At 38.8% G+C, this 21,932-nt stretch overlaps 4 protein-coding genes across 4 annotated transcripts; 2 read left to right on the top strand and 2 right to left on the bottom strand.

Annotated features, from left to right (window-relative positions):
• The first annotated feature begins 218 nt into the window (after positions 1-218).
• LOC105263845 (uncharacterized) lies at positions 219-2,989 on the top strand. The gene is made up of 2 exons (XM_011300321.1): positions 219-476; positions 665-2,989. The coding sequence occupies exons 1-2, from the start codon at positions 342-344 to the stop codon at positions 2,804-2,806; spliced, it is 2,277 nt and encodes a 758-aa protein (XP_011298623.1). The 5' UTR covers positions 219-341; the 3' UTR covers positions 2,807-2,989.
• A 321-nt stretch (positions 2,990-3,310) lies between these two features.
• On the top strand, positions 3,311-6,134 carry LOC105263828 (uncharacterized). The gene is made up of 10 exons (XM_011300297.1): positions 3,311-3,581; positions 3,667-3,825; positions 3,905-4,069; positions 4,140-4,310; positions 4,369-4,477; positions 4,550-4,709; positions 4,769-4,910; positions 4,974-5,147; positions 5,231-5,443; positions 5,532-6,134. The coding sequence occupies exons 1-10, from the start codon at positions 3,512-3,514 to the stop codon at positions 5,804-5,806; spliced, it is 1,638 nt and encodes a 545-aa protein (XP_011298599.1). The 5' UTR covers positions 3,311-3,511; the 3' UTR covers positions 5,807-6,134.
• LOC105263838 (antithrombin-III) lies at positions 5,912-9,606 on the bottom strand. The gene is made up of 6 exons (XM_011300308.1): positions 9,170-9,606; positions 8,506-8,829; positions 8,083-8,424; positions 7,723-7,979; positions 7,195-7,333; positions 5,912-7,131 (listed from the first exon to the last, which is right to left on the bottom strand). Exons 2-6 carry the CDS (start codon positions 8,827-8,829, stop codon positions 6,277-6,279), a joined length of 1,917 nt encoding a protein of 638 aa, XP_011298610.1. The 5' UTR covers positions 9,170-9,606; the 3' UTR covers positions 5,912-6,276.
• Positions 9,607-9,843: 237 nt separating this feature from the next.
• Positions 9,844-21,932, bottom strand: apolpp (apolipophorin). Its single transcript, XM_011300286.1, has 7 exons — positions 21,704-21,932; positions 20,586-20,612; positions 20,317-20,501; positions 19,947-20,129; positions 10,371-19,859; positions 10,091-10,297; positions 9,844-10,012 (listed from the first exon to the last, which is right to left on the bottom strand). The coding sequence occupies exons 1-7, from the start codon at positions 21,786-21,788 to the stop codon at positions 9,995-9,997; spliced, it is 10,194 nt and encodes a 3,397-aa protein (XP_011298588.1). The 5' UTR covers positions 21,789-21,932; the 3' UTR covers positions 9,844-9,994.

The following is a 21,932-nucleotide window of genomic DNA, read 5'->3' as shown; positions in this document are numbered from 1 at the left end:
GAGTAATGGATTATTAATGGCGTTGAAAGGGATTCATTTTTAAAAAATGTCTTCAATATTTTTATTTTGTATTTCTCGTTCATTCGTAACAAGGTCACTGAGTTCTCATTTGTGATTCGCTGTTTTCGAAGAGCAGGCGGAGACTAGAGTTTGTAAACAAGAAATGTTCGTAGTAAGGAATTAGTACTGGGTTCATCCTCTCCTAGTATCTTCAACCATAATAGTCTCCAAGTATCTGAGTAGAAATCAACAAACCTGTATTTTCATACACAATTGTTTTGGTATCGCAAAGAGAACGCACCAATGAAAACATTTTTGGACTGGGGAATCAATTACAGACAATGAGTGAATATTGGAGAAGAAGTACCCGGGGGGCGTATGATCAGATGCCAGAAGTGGTGAGAATAAAAAAGAAGAGAACAAAGAAGGATCTTGATCACGTGAGACGCAAAGTACTGGATACAAGGAAGAAATCGGTATGATGATAATAAATAATTAATTGTTGTTCACTCCTATTAGTCTAGAGTAATGATTTCTTCTGGTGGTCTCCACGTCTCAATTTTAATTTATGCTTGGAAGTCATTGTTCAACCAAGTAATCGTAATTATTAATAACCTCTACTGATTATTGAAACAATGATAATAGCAATAACCATTTGTTACAGAGAGAAAAATGTGGGAGAGGAAAGGGATTTCACTCTAGACTGGATAATTCATTGACGAAAACCCTGAGTCAATTTACCCGGGCACCTGAAAACAATGATGATCTGGATTCATTGATAAATAACCTAGGGAGAGAAAGAACGTTATGTGAGCGACTCCTCCCTGAGACATCCATTGGAAATTATCGCAATTATATAAGTGGGAAACAAATGTATAGAACGAATGAAACGTCTGGTAAAAATGGAGGACAGGTGCCAGGAGACGTCGTGACGCTGATGAACAAGGAGGAACAACTATTCAAAAAATCTGAGGACGTGAGAGTAGATGATGAAAACGAATTAGACTCTCTGAAAGCAAGAAGACAGAGTGCCAGAGCCACTGGATCTAATGGTTGTAAACACCAATTGCTTACTGAAGAGGAAGGATTCCTGGTCAACAAAATTTATGCATCCGAAAAGGAGTACCTGAAGAGCACTGGAGTCAAGGGTAATAATTCGTCGTCGTCAAAGAATTTATCCAGGGAAAATCGTAATGCCATTGCGAATGAATACATCCAGTCATCGAGAGGCTGGTCTCCGGTAACATGTTTCGAAGAATTCTGTGCAGAATTCTGTATCAAGGGCTTCGTCAACTGTCCACTTGAATATTTTCCCGCTCCGACAAGAAAAATTCAAATACTTCTGAGGGATGTGTACAAAGATTCCAAGCATTCCACTCGCAATTCTAACGCGTCAACCAAAAATTCAGAGTTTTTCACATCAGAATTAATAGAAAAAAATAAGACAGGAGTTCAGAATTTTTCACGAAAATCACAACGAGGAAAACAGTCGGCCGAAAGGGAGGAATTTAAGATGAATAATGAAATTATGAATTCCTGGCCAAGTCCCCGATGTGAAGACGAAGAAATTTCTCCACTAATTCCATTAATTAGTGATTGTCATGGTGAAGTTAGGATTGAAAGGAATGACCACGAATTATTAAAAAAGGAAAGCAAATTGAGATTAGCTGTGAGTGAGCCAGGGAATTCCAGACATTTCTTCAGAATTCCAGAAGAATCGGTCGAAGAGCCACGGAAAATTAATGAGTTTAATTATTATTCAGGTGAACCAATGAAATGTCCAGCTGATGATGGATTAAATCATCCATCAGGTGAGGCAGTCCCTTTCTTTCACGGAAAATCTAATAATCACTCACCGACTCTCACCTCAAATCATAAATCCATCAAAAATGCTCACGAAATAATCTATAAACCGATTATCGTACTCCGTACCGATTGCTGTAATAAATCTAGTAGGCAATTGAAATTGGATCACACGAGAGAAAAAAGCAAGAGAAATTGTAAAAAATTTAATCCGAACGAATCGGCAGTCATGGAGATTAACGATTTAAATAGAAATGAATCAGATGACGGTGAATTTTTTATTGATTTCGATTTATCACGCAAATCTTCTCAATTACCTCGACACGGTAATCACTTCAACGCATGTGATAACGATCGATCGATATCACAACCTGAATTGAAGAGTAGATCGCAGGATCTGGAGGGGTCGTATCAGAGAAGATTGAATCGTTCTGACAAGTGGAATAAATCATTGCATAATGAATACAAAAAACCTGAAACACATGACAATTTTATGGATCATACCGATACAATGCGTCACACAATCGTTAATGATTGGCAGCCATTATCGTTTCATGATAATTATTTGAATCGGGTAATTGGAAACGAAAGGGTTAATTCAAGGCACATGCCAGTGAAATATTTTGCAGCGGAGAACAGAGATCTACTGGACTGCAATCCACGACGAGTGCCAGTTTATCCACGTGAATGTTATTACAATAATAACGATTTTTCGTATAATGCAGTTAAACATCCGATTTGTCCGGGCGTATATGGTGACCAATTTATCGAATCTCTAAATCCCAAGTCACAATGTCGTCAATCGGAATTGCCACGTGGAAGATCATGGATTGATTTTCGAAATGGCGATTTATCCCTCTCAAATCATTACAGTCATTATGATAATTCCAGTAATTATCAACGAGAAATGAGGAATCTGGGTCGAATTAAATCGAAAAATCGCAGAGATGCTCGAGCACATGGCGAATTTCTCTTCGATGACACCAAGAATTATTACTATTAAGTCAATAATTGATTAATTATTCATTTTTTTAATTAACTCAGTTAATTTCGTCAACTACTGTATATTTGTGTCGATTTTCCGATCTATAATTTAGGGATTATCCCGAGTTTTCACCTAGTTATATTGTTTTTTTGTTTAAATTTTTCAAGAGATGTTATTTTGTATTCAGTTGATTCGATTATCATACGCATAAAGCAAATGTATAATTAACGTATAATTATAATTAATTGGAGGAAATAAATGAAATCCATTGTCCAATTTTCTTCTGCAATTTACTGTTTCATTTTTTAATCGATTCATTGATTATTGTATCGATTTTTCCTATTATTTGGGTGAAGACTAGTGGTAGAATTTCGGCTCGTCCTGAGCGGCCAAGGTCTCTCACTAGCTGTTGTCACTGTAAGATAAATTTAAACGGAAACAGATAATAACCAATCGCACAAACACAGTCGGAAGGGAAGTAGCATCTCCGCCCTCATTCCCTCCCAGCCTGAAACTCTATGGGATCGCTAAATGACTGAACCGTTTGAATAACGATCATTCGTTGTTACTCTATTACTCCTGTGCTACTAGCACTCAAAGAAATTATATCAATTATCCAATTATCAGTCTAGTCATTCCGTAAATTAATCCGAAGGAAAGTGTCGATTATAGGAATGCATTGAGGTTTTCATTTTCACAGAAATCAACAGCGAATGAATTACGATGAAGTATTTTTTAATATTGTTACTTGCTGTGTTAGAAGTTGTGGCTAATGGTCCTTGGAATGTTTCATGTAAGTATATTAACGGTCAATATTGAATTATCGATTTTTGTTTAGAATTTATTAATTGTTTGTCTTGATTGGATTCGGTTTCTAGTGAGGTGTCCATCAGTTTCACTGAAGAATGGTAGAGTGCAGATAAGAAAACGCGGAAAAACGATTAGATTCAAGTGTTTGGAGGGTTTTACTCTCGTTGGAGATAGATATTCGTATTGTATCCAGGGTAAATGGGATACCGCACTACCGATTTGCGTCAGTACGTACATTTTTTTAATTCATTTCCCTTGACTCGTACAATTATACAGATTAATTTTAAACTAATTTTAAATTCAAAGATGCTGGATGTCCAAAGCTGCCATCCCCGAATCATGCGTTCGTCGCAAATAAATACAATGGAGCAATACTCATATATTTTTGTGAACCTGGATACATCCTCGTTGGTAGCTCTGAAATTTATTGCAATGGAAAGCAATGGAATGGGACAGCCCCTTTCTGCAGAGGTACATTACGATCTTTATTTATATCTTTACATATTTCGTGTTTCAATCAAAAAGGATTTTATATCTGCAGATACAACTCTCACTGCGCCAACAAAATGTGATTTTGAGACACCAGACTTGTGCTGGTGGACACAAGATCCTAAACACGACTTTGATTGGACGAGACACAATTTTCAGACCCCAAGTTGGCACATTGGAACCGGTCCCACCCACGATCATACCCTGGGGCCCGGAAATGATGGTGAGAGATTAACGCCATCGCGTGATTATTTTCTAATGACTTTCCCCACACCTTTCAGGATATTATCTCTACATCGAAGCGTCTGGTCGACTTATTAATGATACAGCTAGAATTATGTCGCCACTGTACAACGCCTCATTAACAGATTCAGGATGTTTTTCATTCTGGTAATTAAGATAATTGATAATTCCCGAATAAAATCCATATTAAAATAAATATATTGATTGTAACTTGTGTAGGTACCACATGTACGGTGCTACAATCGGTACTTTACGGATTTACATAAAATTTGAGTCAAATCCGGATAATCCTCAAGTGATGTTTGAAAGAAATCGGAATCAAGGAAATCACTGGCTCCACGGAATATTTAATCTTCCGAAATCCCACGACAACTTTCAAGTAAGCAGATCCATTGGCTTCGGTTTAACAGCTATCCACTTCAATCTACTCATTTTCAGATTATTATTGAAGGTGTACGAGGTACTAGCTACGTGAGTGATCTAGCAATAGACGATATTGCTATTCTTCAAGGTGAAGAGTGCTTGAATGCTGAAAAAACCACTGATGAAGTAACAGTTACATCTGTAACAGCGGAAGATGGTGAGTTATTAGTGAATCAAGAGAAAATTATTAATGGGTACTCATTGGATTTATTTGTTGAAGATCAAATTGAGATAATCAACGCACAACAAAGTTGCCAAGGAAGATGTGGAGGGAATACCACGGGTACTTGGACCACTATAATACCATCGACATCACCGGATGCATGCCACTGTTCCTTCGACTGTGCTGATAACTCCACATGCTGTCCCGACTTCGCTGAATACTGCATTCTCGGTTTGTATACAAACGCAAAAAAATCATAACACATTTTTCCATTCATAATCATTGAGAAATATATCTGTTCGCGTCTGCTTCAGCTACGACCGATGATCCGAATAATTCCTCAGACAGCAAAGACGAATTCTCGATTCAATACAATAACGTTTCCACATCAGTTGAGCCCAAGGATGAGCTCGAGCCCTACACCACGAAATCAACAAAATCGATCAGTTCTGTCACAAATAAAATTACAATACATCACGAGACACCTTTTGCCACCACGAGAACAAGTTCTTTGGCGCCGACAACGGGTGAGCAAAAGAGGAATATAGGAAGAGAATATATTTGATGATTAATCAACTCATTAATTTAACTTGTCTTTTTTGTTTTTTTTAATAGAAACGCATTTGGTGATGGAGCACGTGATGGAGCACGTGCAATCAGTTGCGACTCTGAGTCTCTCTGAACTCTTAAGCATAATTATTGGTGTCGTGGTCCTGGGTACAATTGTTATTGTCATTGTCTTCATTATGAGACGACGAAAATCGTACGTAAGTGGTAGAAAATGTAGCAAAGGGTCTGGATTATCCGAGGATAGTGATGTCCGATTCTTGACATCCGACGAAATTCTGGATTTTAATCTAGCACGACCAGTTGAAAGCGACGAGCCTTGACCTATTCCCTCTCTATCACACCAAAGAGAGAATTTCAATTCCATATGTTTAAAAAATAACCTGAAAAATATTCATATAATAATTAGGGAAAATAACGGTAACACCTGTTCTTGGATTTATTTATTTGTTATTCTCTTGCTCATTTGTTCATTATTCACATTCACTGAGACTCTACTCATAGCAATTCAAATTATTTCAGAATATTGCAAGTTAAATTCAACCGCAGATGAAATTCTAGTGAATTCAGTCTTAAATAAGAAATACAACAATATGAATGATAATTATAATAAATAAGCATTGACGGTAATAATACGCGATGCAAATGTAATCACTTGGATTTCTCTAAGTACTGTTCATAAAGTAGATTCAAATGGCAATGAGAGATTAAAGTGACTCTGCGTTAAAAATAGAGCTAGCAGGATATAATAGGGATAAAAAAGAGAGTAGGAGAATGAAAAAATAAGTGAATTTTACGGATAATTTGGGGTGGGTTTATTGATGGAGCCCCAGAAGAGAACCAATCGTGATGGCTCATGTCTGATAAAAAATGTAAAAGGCCTGTTGGCTACCACGAATGCACCACCGCTGCGTTCAATAACAACACTGGTAGCAGCTGCAGCGACAGTACCAGTTTCTGTTACATCAATTTCAACTTTGTGAATAACATCGGAGGCGAATAATCCCGGATTAACAAGGTGGGCATTATTTCTAAGTGCATCGAGACCGTAATTGGGAAATCCCTGTCTCTCAATGAATTTAACAAAGTCATTGTCAATGGGACGACTCTGTCGCTTGGAACGTTTATAATTTTCTCTGTCTGGCACTGCTGATGTAATTTGTCTCTTCCGTCGCTGTGATTTTGAAATTTTCTCCACGAAAACACCGTTATTCCATTGTTCTATTTTATATCCACCCCGTTTATCCTCGTACCTGAAATAATTAGTTCTTCGCGTGTTGTTGGTGTGCGTCGTGCCAGTGGTCGCGGGCTCTTCATTATTGATTCTCGTGAAGATTAATGAATCAGAAGTGCTTGGCAGGTCATGATTTTTTAAACCATTGGGACCGGCAGACAGAAGTGCCAAATTCGCTTGATCCGGTACGAAAAGCGTTGTCAAACCCAATGACTGCAGTGCCCTATTTAGACTAAGGGTACTTGACAATTTCATCCTTGGTAGTCCTACGATACACCTTTTGACCTTCATATTTGAAATAAGTCGTTCAATAAGATCAGGAGTCAGCCTGGACTCCAGTGTTTTCAGAGCACTTGGATCTTCAGATGTAGGTAGCAGAATGTACATCGTTGAGTCAAAAAGCGACGACTGTCCCTTGAGCAATGATAACAATATTTATTAATGTTCTGTTAATGTTTAAATCCATTGCGCACTTACTGGGTTCGGTGGGAGATTTTTGTAGGCAAGTCCTAGAATTTTAACACCTAATTGCCGATCCTCGTAATATGGGAAATTCTCAACATTATACATCATGTCTACGTCAACGGTTTGTCCAGACGCCAATGTGAACGGCTTCCTGTTACATACAGAATGATCGGTTAGTATACCTCTTGAAATTACTATTCCGCCAATTCATTTACATTCAACAGTGAACCATCACTTTCGCAAGAGAATTAAGTGCGTCCTTGAGCACAAAAAGAGAGAGATGAATATGTAAATACCCGTGGGTCAATGATTACTTCTACTACTCATTCTTAACAGCTCTGTATACACTAGGACAACAAAAAAAACACGGCTAACATGTGCGAAGAAGAAATTGTTCTTGTCTGAGCTGTCACTGGAAAAACCCATGCGTCTAGATTCTTCTGTCTGAGCTTGATGTAAGCAATACGTCTGTGTATCATTGGACTTTTTCTCTGTACACATTCCAGTGTCTATATTTAAAATTGAAGGAAATTAAATAACCGTTTAGTGGCTGAACTGATGAAATACCGCTCCCATTCGCCACTGAAGTACAAAGCAGACGTGAAAATAACTTTGGTATCAGGAGCCGGGGCCTGTGCAAGAATATTCCTAATTTTTCCATGAGTTCTCATATCAACCCAATTGTTTATAATTTCCTGGGCCGACCCAGACTGTCGCATAAAATCAACATTAATCACTTCATTATTATAAACTGCATTACTGATCGCAAGAAATTCTGGCCGAATGGGATAGTCCGCCTGAAACATGAGACTCATTTAGTATTTGATTTTAAAAATATAAACTCCTAAATAATAATAATAAAATTGTCATACTGAGAGTTATCAGTTATTATCTATTTACCTGGACAAATATTCCATTGGCAATTGTCACTTGGGAGCCGTTGGCCGTGAGGGGTAATTTGGTGTCGATGGAATTGAGTAATAGTCCCAGCATTTGGTGGACCATTTCTGAGTGGCCAGAAATATCTACTCCCGATGAAAGCCCAAGGATCTTCACAACTTCGTCAAAAGTCTTTCCATTTGAACCCAGTAGAACCATGGCCAGTGTTGCTACTAAACTCACTGGTGAAAATACGATATTATCACGATCAGGACCAACTGATGATTCTCTCTGATTGTCATCGATCGCTCGATCCATGTCCAAAGCAAAATTCATTACCCCTCTGACTATAATATTATTCACCTTGAATAAAATGATGGAGAAATAACAACGATTTTAATCACAACAATCATACGACTCCAACAAGTAATAATTAATACTTACGTGATTACCCCAGTATATTCTTTCAGCTGTCATAGTGTCTGGCGTGCCAATTGCTGGAGGCCGTGATGGTAAAACACTTGATAGTCTATCGTAATTATTATTGTTATTATTTGGTGCACCCAAAGTTTTCGCTTGTTGATGATAATTGTTCATGGGGTAATTGGTACCGACGTTGTCGTACATGTTCTGTGGAAATGTCGGGAATGGTCGACGGGTATTTCCATTTTGTGGTCTGACATCACCAGTTGTTTCAAAATCATCAGGAAATATCAACTGGCAATAAACACCAAGAGCCAACGAAATAACGAGCAAAAATCTTTTCATCTAAAAAATAAAACCACACGATCTATCACATTTATATCAGTAATTATTCATAAAGATAATCATTGCAGTGAGTAATTTTACAGATGAAGGTATATCAAGGATAACTTGTTCGATATTCATGCAAAAATATATCTGTAATTGCGAATGTCAAGGGCGATTTGCTTTCATTGTTTCCACATTCGAATGATCAATCCAGAAAATGAAATTCTATTGCAGGTGATTAAGGTGATCGATGATAATTACTGTGAGGTATTAATTAGAATTTATTAAAGTGCGAGTTCAATGAAATTATTAGTGAATGCAATAGGTTTAGGGATTGAACAATGGATAGACATGTTACCGTTACACAGGGTCGCACACGAACTACTGGAACATGACATGTAAAGAAAACACTAATGTAACGCTCCAGAGCAACTGACTGGTGCTATTCGCTTGCACTTGTATTTACTATTACTTTTCAATCCCCACCAGTCGACAGTTATCCTATGTATACATATACATGCGGTGAATCTCTTCAATTCACTCCTCGCATTTTTAAAAAGAGATACACTGACGCGTGTAAATTGTATCATTTTTTACATTGAAATTTTTTTTTTAAATAATGACAATTGAGGTACATACGAGAGTACATATATAATCCCGATAGGATTGTCTCACGGGAATGATCGCATGCTTATGACACTCATTCTGATAATAATCCGAATTTGCAGTGGAGATAATTATAATTTTTTTAAATAAACTTGCGTTTCCTTTTCTTAATTGTAAATTGGGAGTGTTTCTCACGGTTGTGTGACTTGTTGAACCTTTCCTGGAGTTTTCGGCGTTAACTTTTTTATATGTGCATATGTAATAGACATATGCTGATAAAAATAAATGTTATGTAGTCCCCGAAATTCTTTTATTCATCGGCTCATCGAGACATGATTCAAATAAATGGTCACATGTACGTATGATACGTCACAAGAAATACAAAATATCATGTTTGAAAAAATAATCACGAAAAAATAGACAGTATCAGGACATGGTATCTGCTTTTTAATATACAATTTGTATCGTAATACTAAATAAAAATAAAAAAGGATAAAATTAATAATATATATTGTTGATTTTTTAAATCATCTCCCTCACAAAAATGAGAAATCCAGTGTTATGCACCTCGGAATGTTCAACCCTTAGCTTGTTTCTGAAAATGAAATAAAATTAATTGATTAATGATTACCCAGAAGAAAGAGAAGGGGATAATAATGATTTATCCACTTACACCAAGAGATTTTTTCTCCTTACGCCCAACGATCTTACAGCTCGCATATCCATTAAGTCCCGATTGTTGTTTGCAAACACAATCTTCCTTCAACTCAATATTCGCAGCGCCATCGACAATCCTTCTAGCTGCCACTTGCAAATATAATTTCCTCTGATTCTGCTTGGCCTCGAGGAAGTGGTTCGAGCTAAAAGCTGCGCCGCCAGACTGAAAAAGACGAATACATCGATAAAAAATGAATTATTATGATTAAAATATAAAAAATAAGCTAAAGACTCACAGAAACAGCGAATCCAGCGCAGACATCATTGCTCGTCAGAACCAAATTATTTTTATCTATACTGCCCTCGAGGGGTTTGTTCTTACTATCAGCAAATGTGTAGCCAGCAACAGAATCATATCCGACAACATTCTTCTGCATTTTACCAGACACCAGTATATCATTCAAAAATCCAATATGATGATACGTCAATCCGAGCTCACGGTATACTTTCTGTCCCATGAACAATCTAGCTTGTTGCAGAGAGAGTGGAAGAGGACTCTTCTCACAGGATGATGCTAGAATTCCAACAACAACCTTAGCCGATCCAGTCCTGAATGGATAACGTATAGCTTCTTCATAGGCATCAGTGAGTTTGAAAGTTCCCAACTCAACATCGACTCTCTGCTTGAGATACTGCAGACGAGTGCTAACATTACCCTCTCTAGCTTCAGAGTAGCTAATCTTCGGTGTAGCCTCTGCGAATTTCATATTCTTAACTTCTCCATTGACATTGGTACTCCCCCCAGTGGTATAATGCTGCGGCCACTTCATGTGATCACCAAAACCAATCAATCCAATATGAACATCACCAATACCATGATGTTTGAATTCACTCTTCACCTCAGCCATCAGTGGTACAATCAAATCATGATAAATCTTCTCATTCTTGGAACTCTGCTCAATAACGAATACAATATCAGCCTCCTTGCTCGGTATTTTAACACTGAATCCATCACCAACAGCAATACTGTCTTGATTCACCTTGCATGCTCCACACGCAGATGGAATTGAAATATCAACACGTTCTTTGCGGCAAGCAGCGTAGTAAGCAGCTGAAATGAGACAAGCGTCTTGAGGAGATCCCGAGACCATAGCGTTGTCACAGGCTTGACGGAATGCCACAGGACTGACGTAATTGAAGCATGAGCTCATTGAAGATCCACTTCCAGTGAAGTAAGACGTACATGTTGGATTGCGCTTGGGTGGTGATTCGACAGCTGGAGCTGATGGACAGGATGGATTAACTCGGTAAGCATTGCCAAACGCACTTTCTTTCTCGGTGATGCTACCAGTTGGTAGTGTAAAGTCATCATAGGGTTCGTTATCAGCATCACCCAGGATACCACGCAATCTGCCATGATAGAATCCAGATACATAAATACTGCAGATCATTGGAGCTTTCTGACTGCACGCCACGTGCACACCGTAATCTGATTTCACATTGACTATCGGAGGTGTCAGGAACGCGTGAAGATTCTTGGTACTTGCTGGATATTCCGCTGGTTTATCGTCCACTAGGATATTTCCATTGGATTTGAGTGTTATACTCTCGCTAGGTGCCACGATGGTCAGACTGATCAATCTTCCGCTGTTGAAGCTACCAATTATCGTGAAATTGCCATCACGTGTGTCATGTGCTAGTACGTAATCACATGCCCCAGCCATCGTTAAATGCCGTCCATCGAATGTGAAGAAGTGTCCACCGTCGACGACTATTCCCATTTTACTGAATGGTGGCATGATGTCACTGACGTATGCTGTTGGACGATAGGTGTAGTAAATATCCTTGATGTTTGGAAGTTCACCATTTTTAATGAGATTCACAATGGACAGCTTGAGGGTCGGTATACCTGGGAGTTTCTTGAGGTAATGGAACTGATTTAACAAGTTTCCACCGAACAATTCATAAAGATTCTGGCTAATGTCCTGCTGCTGCAGGAGACCAATTATCGAGCGCAGAGCATCTATTCCGTGAGTGTAAATATTTTTCAGCTCGGCGTGTTCATCTACCGCTTGATGTTTCACGAGTTTTAACAGATAATTATATGTTACAGTTGCAAATTGACGGAGCTCTTCTGTTGGGAGAAGTTTTGTCAGCTGGACAAATGCCTCTTCAATCGGCATTAAAACACTCTCCGGGATTTGATAATTCGCGATATCTGCCCATTTGATGTTCTTCAATGGGAGGAGCTCTTTAATCGGAAGTGATTTGATCTGCTGTGATACCGTCGCCAGGAAATTCTTTATCTCACTCTCTATTTGATTGATACCCTTCGAAAGAATTTTAGCTACATCATGGAGTAATTCGCTGATCAGTGTTAACAGTTCTTTCAATTCTTTCTGATGCTCGTTGATGATTGTGAGAACAGCTTTGATGTATGTAGCCCCCAATTTCGTTGCTGAATCAGTTATTTCCAGGAGTGCTTTACAAATCTTGTCGAGTGACTCTTTAATTCTCGGTGTTGTTGATTTAATGAGCTCAATCATCTTATCCATTATTTCATGCAGCTGTTTATGCAATACTTCAAGATGCTGCATTAACTCCTTAATTGTCTGTACAACAGCTGTTGTAACACCTCCAAAGATCTTCGTGTAAGCATCAAGAATTTCATGAAGAGTCTTATCATTGCTTATTTCTTCCTTCAATTTCGTTAATTCTCGTTGATAATAATCAATCACTGGCTTCCAATTCGGCTGTGATTTCTTCAAGTGTTCGAACAAATCCGTGAATTCGGTAATAGCTTCGTCATTGATCTCTTTAGCGGCATCTTTCAACATTCCCGCGTATTTTATTAATTTCTCTCTGTACAAGTCAACCATGTACGCGACATTATCTTTATTGTACACGAAATTGGGCTTGAGGAAGCGATTTTCATCCAGATAAACACCAATACTGAGAAGATTTTTCTTCTCTCCATTAATTAATGAATCAGCGATAATCTCAGCAACTTGTCCACTGACAACTCTTCCATTCACAATTAATTTCGTATCCGGCTTGTCCTGTTGATAACTTTGATACTTCACACTGTTGAAATCACGTGCCTCAATGCTGACGACAACCACAGGATTATCGAGTATCTGGTGTTTCGATTCAATTTTCTGAACGTTCTTCGCCAATTCGATAGTCGAATCCGATCGAATCAGGTAATTATTCGGTCCTTGTACTTTGAAATTTATCTTCTTCCCATTGCCAGTCAAAAATACTCCGATTGTCTTCGGCTTTTGATTTTTATCATTGTACGACAGCGACGACTCAACATCAATTTCATTTGACGACAGCACTAAATTATTTTTCAATTCCACTTTCAATTGCTGACCACGACTATTAACATCAAGCAAACCAGTTAAACTGTATCCCTTCTCCATTGGATTTTTCACTAAACGAGCAACAACATTTATTTTTTGTGTTTTTTTCGCGAATACATCGAAATCAACATTGGCATCGAGATAGTTCTCCTTGCTGCTATAAATTTTTCCCTTTATAATCATATCCTTCGTTTGCGCTGGATAAATAAAACGGGCCTCACCAGATATTCCAGCGGAATTTTTATCAGCACTTATGTCTCCACTGGCGATGAAGCTCGTTTTATCGTTTGGATGATTCTTCCTGTCCAGGTAAGCCGATACATCGATTTTATAAGGCCCCACTGGGGTCTTCCCTTTCGGCACATTAACTGAAGTGATGAGTGCAAACTCACGATTTGGGACTGTTAAAACAACACCAGATTCATCGGATGTAACATAAATGTGCGACGAGTACTGAGTTTTATCTTTCGATGTGTGCAGATATAAATTGGCAGTGTGATCGAGTGTTAGTTCTTTCGGATGATATTTCGTTGTTGTCTTCAATCCAAATTCAACAGGTACATAGAATTTCTTCAAATCAACCTCAACAGTTATCTGATGATTCATACGTGACTCACGATCGGCATTCAGGACCGATTGAACTTTGAAGTGTGCGCAGTCCTTGCCCTGTTCGCAAAAACTATCGAATACATAAACCTCTTTATCGGATAGTTTGAATTCACCGATAACAGCTGAAGGTCCAAAATTAGCGTTGAGTGTTATAAAAACACCGATTTCCCCATCATTATCACGTGTCAATTGTTTACGTGAATATATAAATCTCGAGCTTTTAGTGTTATCACCGATCTTCAGATTTCCACTACCTTCAACAATGACATTACCCCCTTCATCCCGTTTGTTGTAATTCGTACTTCCTGTTATGATATTCTTCCCATCACTCGTCACTGTGATAACGATTTTCTTACCGGTCTTCACTGCTGGATTCGATGTTATTTCCGCGTGGATTTTTCGCTCTTTAATTTTGTCACTGTCGAAATTCAATTTGAGAGTGAAATCGTCGATATTTTCCAGCTTCAGATGGCCATCAGCAACGACAAAACCTTTTGGCGATTTTATTTTCCATTCCCCTTTGTATTCATTATCACCAAGAATATTCACGATCGAGGAAATTTCAGTCTTGCCATCGGGGCATGTCAATATCAAATTGAAATTATTACCATTTTTACTAATAGCAAATTCACTGGTCACGTCGTATTTCTTTCCGTCTGTAATCATGTGTACATTGTATTTCGCTGCTCCATGATTATTTTTATCAACATTTCGCTCAAAACCGATTTCAACGTCGCGCAATTTTTCCGTTGGGGTCTTAGCTTTGACATTCATTCCCAGATGACTCAGATCTAATTTATACGTAGCATCGAGATTTAGAGCAATTTTTTTATTACCATAATCAACATTCAGGGATCCATCTGCTTTTTTCAGTTCTCCAGTGGAGTCGTGTTTGATGTCTGCACTGATGATGAGCGCTGGATTTTGAAGGACAACAAGTTCCAGTCCACCTTTGCCCTGCCTGATCGGTCCAGATTGGAATCCACTGGACTGAAGGTTCAATTTTCCACTGACTGTCTTATCATCATTGTAAGTAACACTCTGAACAGTTGAGTACGAAAATTCATCGCTGCCATCATGGGGCAATAACAAACTGCTTTTACCTTCGTATTTCAGATTCCGAAGTTTTTCATTTGGCAATACCAATGCCAGACTTACGTCGCCGTTGCTCGGTTTACCCTCATCACAACCATGGAAATAATTACCTCCAGCTTTCACAGACAAATCATCACCGAGAGACGAATCCAATTTCCATGATCCCTTTTGTTTAGCCTCATTATCACTGGTGAAACTGAGTTTAAATTCTCGTGGCAAATAACTTCCCGATGCAGTACCAAAGACATCAACTCTCTTTGCTCCAGTTGAATGAGAAAGTCCAGCGTATTTAGTACCGAAAGCCAAGATTAAATTCTTGTTGTCGTAATTAACAAGTGAGATCTTCTGCTTTGAATCAACATCATCATGCTCGGGCTGACTCATCACCAAATCGTATTCATAACTTATTTTTCGTGATGGTCCGCCTTTGTTCTCATGATCTAGCAGTTCGTATTTGGCGCTTATTTCGGATTTATCGGCTGCACGATTCGCTGATCCTTTACCTGTTGCGATGAAGTATCGGCCGTTTGGCAGAAGAAGATCAACTTTTCCTTCGAAATCACGAGAATTTTCCTGTTTCTCCGTCAGCTTCCCTACTCCGTTGATCTCCAGTTTGTAGGATAAAATTTCGATAACGTTCTTGGTATCGATTTTAGTCTTAGACAAGTCCGAATCTGTTGAGATTTTGATGCGTTTGTTGGGATCCTTTTCAGCATCCAGAAGAACTTCGATATTGGCGATGTGACGTGTTCCAGTGATCGTTAATGATCCAGTACTTTTTATTTTCCTCTCGAATCTTGGTAGCTCGATGTTCAGAGTACTCGTACCTTTGCCGTTTTGATACGTGAATTGACCCGCGATTATTATTATCTTCTTCACGAGGAGATTGAATTCACCGTGTGGACTTGCGCCTCGTGTTCCTTTCAGGAGGAAATCCAAATATTTTGCGTTATCGAAACTGACGAGTGCATGGCTATTGAGTTTCTGTGGATTCATCTCGAAGCCGTAATTCACTTCCATCTTTTTACCATTGAATTTGAATTCACTCTCGAGTCCGATATTAGCATTGTGCCCCTCAACTTGATAGAGAGTCGATACATCCGCCTCGTATTTACCCCCAGGTATTTCCAATTTGCCCTCGAATTTTCTCTTATTATCCGAAAGTTTCTGATGCTTAGCACTCAATGCCAATTTACTCTCAATAAGATACGCGCTAAGTTCAATTTCCCAATTACTGGGAGAGGCTTCATCAATTTTAATTTCGATGTCAGTCCCTAGTTTGAATTTTCCATACTGGAAATCCATCTCGGTCTCGAAATTTTGAGGCGAGAGATCAGTCTCGAGTTTGACATTGAAATTTTCAGCTGGCCATGTAATTTCTGATTTGCATTTCAATCGAGCGAGTGGTGAAAACGATTGAGGATCCTGCCGATCATTTTTCTTGAACGACCGATGTTCAATCAAACTGACACGATTTATCTTAGACTGCAGATCACGGCCATAAGTGAATACAAAACTGTGATCCATCTCTTCATTCTTCACCTGATAGTGCCAGACCAGTTGGAATCCGACGTGAGGATTTTTCGATGGTACGAGAGCCATATTGACATCAAATCCAAGATCGTTAATTCTTCCATCGAATTTCAGGTGAACATTCTCCTCTTTATGGGACATCTTCGCATCCACGACGAGAGCACGTGGTCCTGTCAGCACCGATCCATCCAGACTAGCCAATTTTTTATCATGTGCAAACAAAGTGACATCTTCAAAGACGTATTTCTTCCCTTGACTGTCTTCATTAACCGTGATATCACCATCAAGTTTATAAGCCGCCACTGCTCCACCCTTTCCCCCCGCCAACTTCTCGATATGATCCGGTACTTTATACTCCAAAATCGGTTTGTACTTATTTCCATTAGCAACAATCCCAACTGATCCATAATAATCATCATTATCATGCTTGAGTGTTAGCGTCAGTGTCTTCGCCTTGTCACTATTTTCCAGAGCTAATTTACCATCAGCATGTTTGAATGGCGAATCAAAAATAGCCCTAACGTATTTCTTGGATGGTTCATTAGATCCCTCAACGCGTAGCAAAACTTTTCTGTTGTTCCGACTGTTTGGCGTTTCAAAAAGAACTTCTACTGATCGGTAGTTGTCCTTTGATTTGTCGTAGAATGCTCGAATGCGATAAGAAGTGGCATCATTATTTTCCACACTCAATGCAAATTTAGCCGGTCCACTTACCGGGAAGAAAGGTCGTTTCTCAATGGATCCGATGGATTCATAAGGATAAGCAAAGTGTCCACATATTGTTAAACCGAGGATTGTTGAAAATTGATCGAAGCAGTCAGAGTGTTCTTTGCCTTTGGAGAACTTTACCGGTGTTTTCAATCCATTTTTATCGATTAGGATTACTTGACTGGATACACTTATGATTTCTTGCTTTCTCTTGGGTACTCCAAAGCTGACATCAAATCCATTGCCATCCAGCATTTTCAGTGACAGATCGCTGCCTGTCGATGTGTGGATCTCACCAATGACTTTCAATCCATTTTCAATGCCAAATGTGTCAATCGTGAGACTGGCAGCTATCGTAATACTGGCACTAGGTTCCAATCCAATCTTGATGACAGCATTCTTTGGGTCTTTCATTATTGACTGCACATCGATTTTACCATTGCTTTTTATATTGGTTACACTATTCCCTTCAATTCCAACGGACAATGGAAATCCTAGACCTGTTGGATAGATGAGATCAATGTCCATGAAGTTCAAGTGCTTCGATACGCTGTAGTCGAAATTTTTGGCGTGATTCAATGCCTCGTTGATGTTCCTGAATATTTTATCGACTGTTGACGTTGATTTTTCGTTTTCAATGTTCGTGTCTCTGAGATCGAGGAATGCCAGCTCTAAACCGAACATTTTTATTGATATGTCGATGTCCAGGTTGTCATCCAGCTCGTTGTCGTCATTTGATTCAATATTTTTTGTGAATTTCTCGATGTCGCCGTAATTTAATGCAGCACGACGTCCACGTCCCAGTTTATCTAGGCGTTCTTTAACGCGACCGTACACATCTGAGAATGTAGTTTTCCCATCATTTATTAAATCATTGATGTCCGAACGTTTGATAACACCCTTTGGCCCAAAATAATGCTCAATCAATCTGTCCAAATTCTCCACGCGCGTGTCAATCTCCAGGAAATTGAATGAACGTCCAAAAATTTCACTCGTGAGATTCAGACTCGTGGAACGTGGTATCCAACTCTTTTGGCTGTAAATAACATTTTGCTCGAGTGTCGATCCAACTCCCAATTTATCAATCTTGTAAGATAACTCATTGTTGAATGAGAATTTGCGGAAATCAATAGGGAACTTCTTGCGTGGTCTGATTTCTTCGAAATATTTTTTGGCATTAGCTTTGCTTGGATCGGTGCTTGCTCTTAAATTTTTCAAATGAGTTGTGATGAATGATCCAACCTGATTGACAGTCTCCTTATCAAGGACATCCTTGATGGCATTGGCAACAGGTGCACAGGGACAAGCGACAAGACTCAAGTAGATTTTCAATCGAATTTCACTGTCCTCCTCACGATCTCCAAATACATCAAGCAGAGGAGTCTTCCACTTCATGGTGCATTTAGCAGGTAGAGCTTCAATAGCTGCGACTCGTACTCGATTGGGAATCCCCTTATCTTTAACTATTTTTACCATTTTATCAATAGTCTGGTCATCCAGGTATTTAGCATTCCCCAGTGCCTTGAATGCCGCGATTATTTCATTCTCACTTTTACGATTCTCTGGCTTGCCATTGTGAATTTTAGATGATATTTTTTCAAGCGCTGCTTTCACCTCAGGAACATTCTCACACTCGTGATCCCGGCAATATTTACCGATTACATTACCGATACCGAGATAACCAATACGTGGCATGTCCTTGTCATCTAGTAATGAGACAACAGCTGTCACTGCTGGTAAATTGACATGATCAACCAGCGAGAGACTCGCTAAATAGCCCAATTTCTGTTCATTACTGAGTTCTCTCTTCTTGATAAGCTCAACAGCTACTTCAGCAGCTTCTCCAGTGCCAGTCCTATAAAGAGCATCCAATAAAATTTTTCTATCATAATTTTTATCAAATCCACTTCCTCCCGCTTTCACCCTCTGGTAAACAGCGAGAATATCATTTTTGTTGCTTTTACGCAGGACTTTGATGAGATCACCGAATTTTTCAGCAGCTCCGCTCTTTATTTCCTCGGGTTTTGATGACTCCTTCAGGGATTTCAATGATTTTAGGATAGCATCTGGCGACGACTCGACCACAGGATGAGGTGCTTCAAATACCAGGGACTTTGGTACTGACACTGGTGCTGTCGATTGGCCATCAGCGGAAGTCGATTTCAGACTCAATTTCGATTCGATAATAGTTTTTGCTCCTGCATCGCCATTAGTGAAGGGTTTGTAGACATAAGTCTCTGTTGATTTCACGCTGTTGAGGACGCCCTTATCATAAATCTGTTCAATCTCCTGTTGTGAATCGAGAACTGGTGATGTTTGGATGTCAGATGAATGATCATGTGTGGAGTAAAAGAGTCCGTGGCGGAGATGCTCGCGGTGGGAGCAGCTCGACAAATTTTTTCTTTTACGTACAGTGAGCTTTTCACCTTCCTTACGAAATTCAAAACTAGTCTCGCAATTGCCAAATACATCGGTCTAGCAACAGATTAAAGAAAAATATCGAATAGATCAATGATATTTGTCTATTCACGTGAAATTTATACATGAAATTAAATAATATACCTCTCGGTGCATTGTAACTCCGCTGTCTTGCATGACTGAAGTCTGGAAGAGCGATACGATAGCTCTCTTGATGTTGAGAGATACTTGAGAGTCTTGGGGCTCAGAGCATACACTTGTATCGATATGTCCCTCGTGGTAATTGAATTGAAGAGCATGTTGCTCCACATCCTTCTGACTTGCGGGCTAAAAAAATGATTATTATTGTCAGGATAACCAGGATAATCATGATTATCCTGATGATCAGGATGATTATGATTATCCTGATTACCCTGATTATGATCATGATCATCAGGAAAATCATGATCATCCTGATCATCATGATAATCATGATCATGATCAAACCGGGACAGAGAAACCAAATAGTACTCACACTTCCATTGACAAGAAGATTTTTCAATTTCACTTGACGAATGCAATCCGGTTTAACCGAGAGTTCAACAGTCGCACTGAGCTGAACAGTTGATGCACCTTGTGCTTCGCTCACAGCTGTTGTAGATGTTCCTTCAAATGCATACGAATAAACAGTACCCTCGACATGTCCTTTGCCAGCTCGTACTATTTTATCAATTGATCAACAAAAAATTATAGGATTACCTGACGATTCTACTGTACCAACATAATATGAGTAAATGTACTTACATCCATGACATCCAATCATGCAAGTATCTGAAACAATGAGTTTAGGGTTTATCGTTATTTATTATCGTTTATTTTAGAAGAAATGGAGGAGTTTGAGGTGGATGAAACTGGGAGAGGCTGGGAGATATACGTGTGCATAGATGTATGTGCAGTTAATGATAATACCGAGGTATGAGTGTGTGGTAATCTAGTGATGGGAATTGGAGTGTCCCCTGACCCGTGGTATCTGTCAAGTTACGTACAGCTGTACACAATCAAAATGTAAAAGCAAACGAGATATCGCATTGACCTTAGTCGTCAAGCAGGATGTTGAGTCTAGTGTTCACGAAATTGATGGGTGCTACCACCAATTTTCGTCGGTAATCTCTTCTTTTTTATCTAGTCGTTGTCTATTCATCTGCTATCCCCTAGGAGACTGGAGGATTCATCAATTTATCATATCGCAAGCTAAACAAACATCTCCGGATTATCGGCTCCAAAGGAAAAACAATATTCAATGTTTATTCAATGTTCATTCAATATTCAAGATTTTTTTTCCTCCCAATGGCGCGCTTAATCCGAATTTTCGATAATCTCTGGGAGAAAATTTGGAATGATTTTTTTGGAATTGTAATAAAAATATTGAAAGGGGGATTAATCTCCCCGTGACCCCAAATTTCGCAAAATTGACATAATATTATAATATAATGTTTGTATCGGGGGTCAAATGGCGCATGGTTCATCTTATCATCGTGATAAAAATGATACTCCGATTTTTCCGTTAATTCGGAAATTCCGTCGAGTCATAAATTTTTTATTGAAACAGCGGATGCAATACGGCAATCCACAAAGAAGAGTCGAGTAAAATAACGAAAACTCGTGATATAAATTGAGCAAAGGATGTGTCTAGATCAATTTAACCAAATATCCTCTTGGAAGGTATGTACGAAGGGGGAATTAACTATAATAGTTTCAATGATACCAAGCGCTCATTGAAGCTCATGAAACCCTAATTATTTGTTCTTTCTCAATTGTTCGTAATTTTATCAATTGAACGAACAGCAGTAGCAGTATTTATTCCATAATTATCAAACAGCTGGATAGTTAAACAAATATAATAATTAATGACTGTAACTTACTGGCAGAAACTGGTATGAGTAGTAATAAAAATGTAACAGCGGCACCGATGACACCCGCAGACAAAAGCCGCGGAAGTTGTCCCATGGCGTTTGTCTTATTGATATTACTTTTCCCTTTGTATGTTTTCTTGTCTGAGACAAGTTATGGCACTGTGTATTCAAACTCACAATAATGGAATTGTTGTCAATACCACGGTTACTGTGAATACAACAACGTTTAGCTTTTCGT

Source organism: Fopius arisanus, unplaced genomic scaffold (genome assembly GCF_000806365.1).
Source record: "Fopius arisanus strain USDA-PBARC FA_bdor unplaced genomic scaffold, ASM80636v1 scaffold00001, whole genome shotgun sequence".
NCBI lineage: Eukaryota > Metazoa > Arthropoda > Insecta > Hymenoptera > Braconidae > Fopius > Fopius arisanus.
The sequence above is the reverse complement of the archived record's forward strand: the minus strand, read 5'-3'. Positions and strand labels throughout refer to the sequence as shown.